Raw genomic sequence first — 11638 nt, 5'->3', positions numbered from 1 at the left:
TAGAACTGCTATATTATCCAGTAATTCAGCTTCTGGGTTTATATCCAAAGGAAAAGAAATCACTATGTGAAAGAAATATCTGCATCCCCATGTTTATAGCAGAAATATTTACAAGAGCCAAGATATAGAACAATCCATCAACAGATGAATGGATAAAGAAAATATATATATATATATATATATATATATATATATATATATATGGAATACTATTCTGCCATTAAAAGGAGGTAATCTTCTCATTTGCAACAATATGGATGGACTTTGAGGACATTACTCTAAGTGAAGTAAGTCAGGTAGAGATAGACAAATACTGTATGATCTCACTTATATGTGAAATCTAAAATTTAAACAATCATGGGGCCAGCCCAGTGGCGCAGTGGTTAAGTTCGCATGTTCTGCTTCTTTGTGGCCCAGGGTTGGCTGGTTTGGATCCCAGGTGCGGACATGGCACCGCTTGGCAAGCCATGCTGTGGTAGGCGTCTCACATATAAATTAGAGGAAGATGGGCATGGATGTTAGCTCAGGGCCAGGCTTCCTCAGCAAAAAGAGGAGGACTGACAGTAGTTAGCTCAGGGCTAATCTTCCTCAAAATAAATAAATAAATAAATTAAATAAGTAAATAAAAATAAATAAATAAAATTTAAAATATCATATTCACAGAAGAGATCAGATGCAGAAGTGGTGGGGGAATTGGATGAAGGTGGACAAAAGGTACAAACTTGCAGAATTGAGATAAATAAGTACTAGGAATGTAATATACAACATGATGACTGTAGTTTATACTGCTGTATGGTATGTTGAAAGTTTTTAAGAAAATAAATCCTAAAAGTTCTTATCACAAGGAAAAGAACATTGTTTTGTTTTTCTTTTTTTAATCTATAAGAGATGATGGATGCTAACTAAACTCATAGAGGTAATTATTTCACAATATATGTAAGTCAAGGCATTATGCTGTACACTTAAACTTGTACAGTGTTGTATGTCAATTATATCAAAATAAAATTGAAAGAATAAAAAATCGAAGTAAAATATTTGAGAATTTTCCATTTCTTTTCCAATGTGGATCCCTTTTATTTCTCCTAAGATTATTATTTTCACATCACTGCTATCTTGTGGGCCAGTACACATAGACTGTTATACTTTTGTGATAATCATATCAAATATCAAATAAAATATAGCTTCTACTTTAGACAAATATTTTCTATTCATCCTAGATTTTACCTCCAATTACCCCCTATAATACTACTTGACCTGAGTATTCTTACTTATTTGCTTGTTGTTTCCATTCTTATCTAATTCTTCTTAGTAAAGTATAAACTCTCCAATGGTGAAGGTTATGTTTTTGTTATTATTGCTCCTACTACCATAAAAGTGGAATTGAATCATGCTTTGAGAAGAAAAATTGTCACAAATGAAGTTGTCTTTGATTGTAAAGCCTGCATACTCTTCTCAAGATTAAGTTTTAAGTATATATTATTCTGGGCACAAAGAGGATTAATTAATAGGAATGAAAACAGTTCAAGCCACTCCTATTATGAGAAAAGCAAATTGAAAGCTTATCACACCCTTGCTACGTTCATAGCCTAAAATTTATCTATACTGTAGACATATCTTAGAGTTAACATTGATTAAAAAGTTGATAATCATCCTTGATCTCTCTCATCTTAATAATACACATCTAAACCATCAGCAAGTATTGAAAGTTTTGTGTTCCAAATACATCCAGAATCTGACTACCTCTCCTACTTCCACCTCTATCACCCTGATAACGCCGCCATCAATTCTCATCCAAAGGATTACAAGGGAATCCTAACTGATTCCATCTTTCTCCCCTACTCTCTGTTCTCAACATAGTAAATATTGTGATTCTTTCACCACAGAAGTTATTTCAAGTCCATTTTTTGCTCAAATGTCCCAATTTCATGCTATATCATCCAGAGTACATACTGAAACCCTTCAAATGACCAACAAGATGCCCAAGACATGACTACCACCTGTGCTCTGCCCTCATCTCCTGCTAGTCTCTTCATTGCCCACTGGGCTCCAAGCATGTTGGACATCTTGCTTTTCCTCATATACAAGAAGCACTCTCTATACCAATGCTCTTTCATTTCTTTTGTTTCAGCATAAAAATACTATATTTTCATACATCTGCATGACTCACTCCCTCATTTCCTTCAGCATTCTGCTCAAACACCAACTCTTAGACAGACTTTCATTGACCAATCATACAAAAGAGTGCCCACTTTGGCATGCTGATTATTCCCTACAATCCATGGGTTTTACCTTCTGAAAGAGACACCCATCTACTTATTCACCTTTTTATTGTCTGCCTCCTCAATTAAAACAAGATCTACGTGCTCATGTTATGCACTCATAGATTTTTCCACTGTAGTATCCTCTGTGAGTTGAACACTGCTTGCTCATAAAATATTTCAAATGAATGAATGACTAAATGAAGCGTAATTGGAATCACATACATGAAGAACATAGTTAAAATGGTACGAATTTCTGAAAGTAAAATAATATTTAGGAAAGGAATCAATCTATTATAGATAAGAAAATAAATGTCATATAAATAACAAGTCATTTTCATATCTTCTAGTGTTGCCAATGGTTTTCTTCAGACAAACAGCTTAAATTTCCTCCCAAAGACTCTCCTCAGAGCCGACATCACTTCCTTATTCCTAAGGGTGTATATCAGTGGATTCAACACTGGCGTGACAGTGGTGTGTATGACTGCCACAAACCGTTCCTGTATTACAGAGGTGGCAGACATGGGGGGAATGTAGAGTAGTGCCACAGTTCCATAAAAGAGAGATACCACCATGAAATGAGAGGCACAAGTGGACAGAGCTTTGTGGAGCACACTGCAGGTCCGGCTCTTGAACAGAAGAAAGCCAATAATATAGAAGTAGGAGAGGAGGGTGAAGAAGCATGACGCCATTGCTAAGCTGCAAGTGACGATGAAAATGAGCCACTGATTGAGTCGTATGTCCCCACAAGCCAATTCTAGAAGGGGCTTCACATCGCAGAAGAAGTAATGGAGTTTTTGAGAGTGGCAAAAGTTCAGGCATGCAGTCATGACAGAATGCATCAGAGCATAAAAGAAGCTGATGAGCCAGGCCACAGCTGCCAAGAGATTACACATCTGAGAGTTCATGATAATAGTGTAATGAAGTGGGTAGCAGATGGCCACAAACCGGTCAAAGCCCATAATGGTCAGCAAGAGAGACTCAGTGCCCCCCAGAAAGTGGAAGAAGTGTAGCTGAGTGATGCAGCCTATGAAAGATATGGTTTTGTGAGTGGAAAGGAGGTTTGACATTAGTTTGGGCAGTGTCACTGAAGAATAGCAGATATCCAGAAAAGACAGATTTCCCAGGAAAAAATACATAGGGGAGTGGAGTCTTGGCTCTGAGATGACAACCACTAATATGGACCCATTTCCAAACAAGTCTATCACGTATAGAATGAGGAAGGTCATAAAGATTATCAGCTGCAGCTCCTGAATGGAAGTCAGTTCCAGCAAAAGAAACTCATTCACTGTAGTCATGTTCTCCATTGCTTTGAGAAGGAATAATAGTGATAATTAGTAAACTGTTCCAGTACACTGTATGGGTTAAATGAAGCAAGTTTGTCATCTGGAAGTTTATAAAGATGATCTATGTTCAATACAAGGATCAGGAATGCTAGCATTGAATTCATTTACAATATAAATAAGGAAAACAGAAATATATGACAAATTCTGAGTCAGTGTGATGTATGTGATACATAGAACTAAGAAGCATATTCAGAGTGCTGAGTTAAACCTAAAAAGTATCTTATATGTAATAAAGGCAGATGTCCAATGAATATATATTAAAAAGTAAGAGAATAGATTCAATTTTAACCCATTGATAGCATTAAAATTAATATATCTTTTTTTTGTTTTGTGAGGACGATTAGTCCTGCGCTAACATCTGCTGCCAATCTTCCCCGTTTTGCTCAGGAACACTGGCCCTGAGCTAACATCCGTGCGCATCTTCCTTTGCTTTATATGTGGGATGCCTACCACAGCATGGCTCACGAAGCAGTGTACAGGTCTGCACCTGGGATCCAAACCGGGGAACCCTAGGCCACCGAAGTGGAACATGCAAACTTAACTGCTGTGCCACCAGGACAGCCCCCTAAAATTAATGTATCTTTTAAAAGGCTGTGAGTTGTACTTTTAAAAATTGAAATATTTTTAAACGGGGGTAACAGGCACACTTCTTATTTCTGGGTGCTGGTGGAAACACAGCGATAGATCTAAATCTCTTCACATCACTCTAAAAAAATGACTAAAGTTCCCCACAATCTTCATGAGACTAGAAGAGAGTTTGTTTGTGTGTGTGTGAGGAAGATTGGCCCTGAGCTAACATCTGTTGCCAATCTTCCTCTTTTTGCTTGTGGAAGATTGTCCCTGAGCTAACATCCATGCCAGTCTTCCTTTTCTTTGTATGTGGAATGCCATCCAGCATGGCTGGATGAGCAGTATGTAGGTCCATGCTCGGGATCCAAACCCGAGAACCCCAGGCTGCCCAAGCAGAGTGCGGGAACTTAACCACTGTGCCACTGGGCTGGCCCCTACAAGACAGTTTTTAAAACCCACAAACTTCAAATAATGTGTAGGCAGAGGGAAAACAAATCAGTGGAATTGCTGTTAGCAGTCACAAGAGAATGTCATAGCAGCAGGACTATTCATGCAGGATGCAAAAACCCAAAATGCTGAGACCTAGTAGCAAAATAACATTGAAAAATGCAGATAAACAAACACATGGTTAAGGAGAACAGATTACTGGTTACTAGAGGAAAAGGGAATGGGGGAGGGCAGACGGGGTAAAGGGGCAGATATGTGAGGTGACAGATAAATACTAGACTATTGGTGGTGAACACAATGCATTCTACACAGAGACTGAAATATAATAATGTACACTTGAAGTTTACACATTGTTTTAAGATAATATAGGCTCAATAAAATGATTAAGAAAGAAAATAGCAGAAAATAATCAATCCCAGAAAGGGAGTGCCTCACATTGAAAATGAATTTCTTGGGACTATCAGAAAAGAGCAAGTCAGGGTGCAGGCAACGATGAAGTGAAGAGAAAGACACGTTACTGCAAAGACATTCAAGGTAACAACAGAAGAGGGGACAAATGAGTCAAGAATCTGGGCAAAGTATCCTATCCTTTTTTCCCAGACAAACCTCCAGTTAATAACTTGTCCCTCAAAATTCAACTTATTCATATATGAACAATAAATAGGAAAATTTCTGCATCTATACGAAAGCTTAATAAAAAAAGAAAAAATAGAAAATCATGATTTCTCAAGAAAAGAAATCTTGCCTGAAAAAAGGTTTGTAGTGAAACATAAAACTGCATCACAACATTCCTAACCAAAGCAATTGAAGCTATAACAGAATGTTATCAATTTAACAGAAATTCAAATTAAAATACAATGATCAGCTATTTTGACAAAGATTGAAATGTTTGACAAGACATATTTTCTTGAGGGTGATAAACTACACAGAGGTGGGGATATCAACTGATTTAATCTCTAAGAGACAATTTGGCAATAACAATCAAAAATGAAAATGCTCATGGACTCTAAAGTAGCAATTCCACTTCCTTCATTGTTCTTCAAATACGTTTGCAAATGTCAAAAGTTATATATTTACCATGATCTTTGTTTAAGCATTACCATACAAAGGACTGCAAGCAAACTAAATGACCATAGGGGACTAGTAAAATAATTTTCAGTACATGAAAAATGTTAAAATGATCAAAGCAGCTCTCTTCATACTGTATTTAGTCACTAACACACAAAAAACCCAAACACACATGAATAAATGCATATGTGCAATTATACCTATTTTATACAAAATTTCAATGATTAAATTGATCAAGAAATTCAAAGCTTTTCCAGCCAAGGAAATGTGCCATAAGGCCACATGTTCCATCCTGTAATTTCAGCAACTTAAATTCAAGGAGATTTACAGTTACTCTCACTCACCCTTTCTAATGGTGTCAATTCCTTTCCATCAAAAAAAAATCTACGTCCAATTTAATCTCTTTTGTTCTGCTTATTAACCATGCCAATTCACCCTTCTCTTTACTCCTACATATAACCACAATGGAATATAAATATATATTTAGTGCATAAGGAAATCCAAGAATCAGGACATTATTGTAACCTATTCATTGCCTTATTGAATAAAATTAACAAAAAGATTTTCGCCTGCTCAAAGTCTTATATGATAAACATCTTATATTTAAGTGTAAGAATAAATCATAGAAGACTTGGCTTTAATTCCCATTCTGACCACAAAATATACAAGCTGAATCCCCTTTGACTCTCCCAAGAGATGCCCCAAACATAGACTTCTTGAGATATTATCCCTAAAGGGTGATTCTATTTTTTTCTCTTTCAACAAATAATTATTTTCTTATGTTTGGTGTGGTTATGAGAACATTTTGCAACATTTAACAAGAAGAAAAATAGTTCTGTAGAGCCAGTGTTGTTCACTAAAAGAGTAAAGAAAAGAACATACATACATAAAACAAAAAAAGGGACACAGCTCTTATCCTTGGAAGCTCTGACAGCTAGAGGGTACAAAGCGTGTCATAATTTAAAGAAATGTATTAAGCAACTGAAAGATGACAAAGTTTAAACTAAGCCACTTGGGCACAGAAAAGGTGCATGATTTAACCTGAGAAACGTCAAGAGAGAAAAAGAAAACAAGAACAAAAACCAGAATAGAAGTTTTATAGCCACCAAAATGAAATATAGATTATCCTCTTAGATCCTGGCTATGAATGGAAGAGAAACTGACAGAGATTTCTCTTAAAATCTGCCTGAGTCACAAGCATTCTCAATAATGATTAGTGTGGAGATGTATACAATTAAGATCACAGGCTCTGGAGGAAGATCTCTGGGAGTTAGAATCCTGACTCTGCTAGCAGTGTGACCTTGGTCAAGTTACTTAACATTTGTAGGCCCCAGATTTCCTTTCTGTAAATTGAAGATAATAATGGAAGCAATTCCATTTAATTGCTATGACTACTAAATAATATAGCATTTGTAAGTGAATAAACTCTATATAAGTGATTACATACACACACAAACAGACAACCACTGCTAATAAGAATTCTGAATAAGAAGTATGAAGTCCTTTTGCAAGGAGCAGGAAGAGAACCTGTGATATTAAGAATCACAGTCCAGAAAACTCAAATCACATATTTCCAGAATTTTAAGCAGCTCTACTGCAGGATGACACTTGCAAAAGGATCACTTTTTATCAAATCCAAAATATATTTTTCATGAATATTGACAAGCTGATTCTCAATTAACAAAAAAGAATAAGGAAACTTCCAATTCAAAATGGCAACAAGAGAGTTTCCTGAACTCATCTCTGCTCATGGACATACTTAATCTATAGCTACATAGGAAACAATTCCCTTTAAAAGAACACCAGAATCTAGCTGAATGACTCCTACACATAAGATGACTGAGGGGAAAAAACACACATCAAAATGGGTAGGAAAGGCTGAGACACAATCTTGTCAGAAACCCCTCCCTCAGCGTGGTGAAACACAATCGTGAGGGAAGTCACAACTCCTAGCTTCTCACTGAGGAGTAAAGGGTCTGGACCCCATCTCTGGCACCCCAACTTCGAAGACTTCCATCTGAGGAATGGGTCCCCAAAAATCCATCTCTGAAAGCCAACAGAGTTTGCATCCAGGAAACTCAGAAGTCTATGGAGAACTAAGAGACAGTTCTCAAAGGTCTTACAGGGACTCACTGCAGCTAACCCCACAAGACTCAGAACAGAGGCAGCAGACTGAAGCATGTCGAGTCTTTCCATGAAACAGGCATATTTGCTTATCTGAAAAGCTTGGCCTGAGGGGCAGGCTTCTAATTTAACACACATCTAGGGGCTAAATGCAATACGCTGCATAGACCCACGGGCCCAGCTGGGGCCATCTTTGTGCTCTTCCTCTGGCTCATTCAGGTCACCAATATTCCCCACCATCCAGGGGATGCCCTTTGATCACCTGTCTCTAGTGGCCAGGAGAGGTTACATTTTCAGGTCCCACAGAACTGTAAAAAAGAGAGAAACAGTTCTTAACTGGCCAACCATGACACAACACAGAAGCGTCAAACAGAAATACCCAATCTTTCTGTGAAAGACGCCTATTTGTTTCTTTAAAAAGGTACTGCTTAAGGTGCAGGCTTCTAATTTAACACACATCCAGTGACCAAGTGAAATCTTCTGCAGAGACCAGGGAGACCAACGCATGAAATCTTCACGTTCCCCCTCTTCCTTGCCCCAGGTCATCACTGTCTCTGAGAAAGAAGCTTGTGTATATTTCTAGTGCCCTGTCCTTTTCAGCTGCTAATCAATGGACACATTCCCTGAGAGCTTGTATCTGGGGATTAGTGTGGCTTGTATTCATGGGTTTACCAGAACAGTCACAAACAAAAAGTGGTTCTTAACTGGCTATTACCCAAGGGCTCAGTGCAGAGGAAGCAGATAGAAATACCCATCTCACAGACTCAGGATGCTGACAGATCTTGGTACACTCTCATGTATTGGAAGTCACTGAGAACAAAGAAGGCTGCTTGGCCAATCACAAAGTTTTATGCGACAACCAAGAGCTAGGGTAGAGTTGAATGACAAGATTCATCACCTATATGAAGCCACTCCTTCAAGACTAGTAGAGGTGGCTGTTTTATGTAATACATAGAAACCAGTTCAGAGAATCAAGGAAAATGAAGAAACAGAGGACTATGTTCCAAATGAAAGAACAAGATAAAATCTCAGAAAAAAAGATCTTAATGAAACAGAGAGAAGTGATTTATCTGATAAAGAGTGCAAAATAAAGGTTACAGAGATGCTTACCAAAGTCAGGAGAACAATGCATTAAGTAAAAATTTCAAAAAAGTGAGATTTTCAACAAAGAGGTAGAAAATATAAGAAAGTGTCAGTCAGAAATCAAAGAGATGAAGAATATGATAACTAAAGTGAAAAATTCAATAGAAGGGTTCAAGAGCAGACTAGATGAAGAAGAAAAAAGGATAAGTATTCTCAATGCACACCATGGAATTCATTCCATCAGAGGCGAAAAAAGAAAAAAGGATGAAGAAGGATAAAGATAGCCTAAGGGACTTATAGGACAACATCTAGTGAACCAATAGTCTCATTATAAGGGCCCCTGAAGGAGAAGAGAGAGAGAAAGGGGCAGAAAGCTTACTTCAAGAAAAAATGGCTGAAAACTTCCCAAACCTTGGTAAGGAAACAGACATCCAGATCCCAGAAGCTGATAAATTCCCAAATAAGATGAACCCAAAGAGACTCACACTAAGATATATCACAACTAATTTTTTAAAAACAAAAAATAAGAAGTGAATCTTATAAGCAAAAAGAGAATAACACATTGTTATGTACAAGGGAACCCAATACATCTATCGGCATATTTTTCATCAAAAACTTTTCAGGCCAGAAGGGAGCGGCATGATATATTTAATGTGCTGAAAGAATAAAACTGCCAACCAAGAATACGCTACCCTGCAAACTTGTCTTTCACAATAAAAGAAAAGATAAAGAGTTTTCTAGACAAGCTATGGCTAAAGGAGTGCAGCACCTCTAGACAGTACCACTTCACTTCCTAGAATCACAAGTTCTTCTTCATATGAATCTTCTTCAAAGTAATGTCATCCTTTTGTCTCTTCTCTGTAGATCTTCCATATACTATTTCCACCTTCCTTTTATCTACTCCCGATGAGATAGTGTGCTTCCTGCTGGTCATTCAGCATTCCTAATATAGGTTTAAATTTCCCTTTGATCCCTTGAATCTTCTGGAAGACACTTTGTGTTCTTCCTTTTCTGTTGTTCTCTTCTATTCCTTCACCTTGGCTGTTAGAGTAGTTATCTTTATCTCAATGTGATGATCACTGAAAAATTGCTCAGGATTTTAACCTTACTTTTGTCTCTTTTTACTTTTGCTTCTCACCTGTCCTTGACAATTTTTAGTATTTCTTCTTTCATCTTGATTTTTCTTCTCTTTTTTTTACTTTAGGCATTACCTTTTTCCCATTCTTCCTTAATAATATTTCTGATTTCAGTCCATAGTTCTTCTTCTTATTGGTAATTAAGTTGAAAAACACAAATCTGTTTTTTATGTGGACTTTAAATTCATTGTGAATGTTATATTTTGGCACTTTTAATTTTTAGTGCTCTTCTCCAGATTTATTCTGATATTTGATATTAACTGCTTGTGGTCAGTTCCACAATCCACTCCTGATAGTATTTTACCAGAGAGACTAGAGCTTCTACTTGTTTGACTACAAACCAGTTTTAATATCTTTAGAAGATTGATATCCTATCAAGCATCTTTCCAACCACAGTGATATGAAACTAGAAATCAATTACAAGAAAAAAGCTGGAAAATTCACTAATATGTGGGGATTAAACAATATGTTACTGAACAACCAATGGGTCATGGAAAAAGTAAAATAGAAATAAAAAAATATCTTGATATTCACTATATCTTGAGACAAATGAAAATGGAAATCCTGCATACCAAAATTTACAAGATTAAGCAAAAGCAGTTTTAAGAGAGAAGTTCAAAGCAATAAACACCCCCATTAAGAAAGATCTCAAATAAAGAACCTAACTTTACACATCAAGAAACAGGAAAATAACAACAAACTAAGCCCAAGATTATTAGGCAAAATTAAATAACAAAGAGCAGAGCATAAATAAATAAAATAGAAACTAAAAGAAACCACTAGAAAATACTAATAAAAATAAGAGCTAGCTTTTATGAAAAAACATATAAAATAGACAAAACTTTAGCTAGACTCCCCAAGAAAAACAGAATAAAGGCTCAAATAAGTAAAATAAGAAATGAAAAAGGAGTCGTAACTAATACCACAGAAATACATAGGATCGTAAGAGAATATTCTGAACAATTATTTGCTAAAAGCTGGTCAACCTAGACAAAATAGATAGATTCCTAGAAACATACAACCTACCAAGACTGAATCATGAAAAAAAAAAATGTGAATAGACCGATTAGTAGTAAGGCGATTGAATCAGTAATCAAACAACTCTCAACAAACAAAAGCCCAGGACTAGATGGCTTTACTGGAGCCAGCATTATCTTGATACCAAAGTCAAAAAAGGATGTCACAAAAATAGAAAAATACAGGCCAATATCCCTGATGAAAATAGATGCATGTATCCTCAACAAAATATTAGCAAACTAAAGTCAACAATACCTTAAAATCATCATGCATCGTGATCAAGTGGAATTCATTCCATTTATGAAAAGATGGTTCAACATCTGCAAATCAATCAACATGATCCACCATAGTAACAAAATGAAATATAAAAATCATATTATTACCTCCATTGATGCAGAAAAAGAATTTTACAAAATTCAACATCCATTTGTAATTAAAGCTTTCAACAAAATGGGTATAGAGAGAATTTACTTCAACATAATAAAGGTCATATATGACAAGCTCACAGCTAAATCATATTCAACAGTGAGAAACTGGAAGCTTTTCTGCTAAGATCAGGAGCAAGTCAAGAATGCCCATCCCTGTCAAA

The 11638-nt window shown here is 36.4% G+C and overlaps 1 protein-coding gene across 1 annotated transcript; it reads right to left on the bottom strand.

Annotated features, from left to right (window-relative positions):
- Window positions 1–2626: 2626 nt before the first annotated feature.
- Window positions 2627–3565, bottom strand: LOC124225978 (olfactory receptor 12D3-like). Its single transcript, XM_046638722.1, has one exon. The coding sequence runs from the start codon at window positions 3563–3565 to the stop codon at window positions 2627–2629; it is 939 nt and encodes a 312-aa protein (XP_046494678.1).
- Between the last annotated feature and the right edge of the window lie 8073 nt (window positions 3566–11638).

The sequence above is a fragment of the Equus quagga genome, chromosome 15 (genome assembly GCF_021613505.1).
Source record: "Equus quagga isolate Etosha38 chromosome 15, UCLA_HA_Equagga_1.0, whole genome shotgun sequence".
NCBI lineage: Eukaryota > Metazoa > Chordata > Mammalia > Perissodactyla > Equidae > Equus > Equus quagga.
The sequence above is the reverse complement of the archived record's forward strand: the minus strand, read 5'-3'. Positions and strand labels throughout refer to the sequence as shown.

Coding starts and splice junctions, on each gene's coding strand:
- LOC124225978 (XM_046638722.1), bottom strand. CDS start 3,565: ATGGAGAACATGACTACAGTGAATGAGTTTCTTTTGCTGGAACTGACT.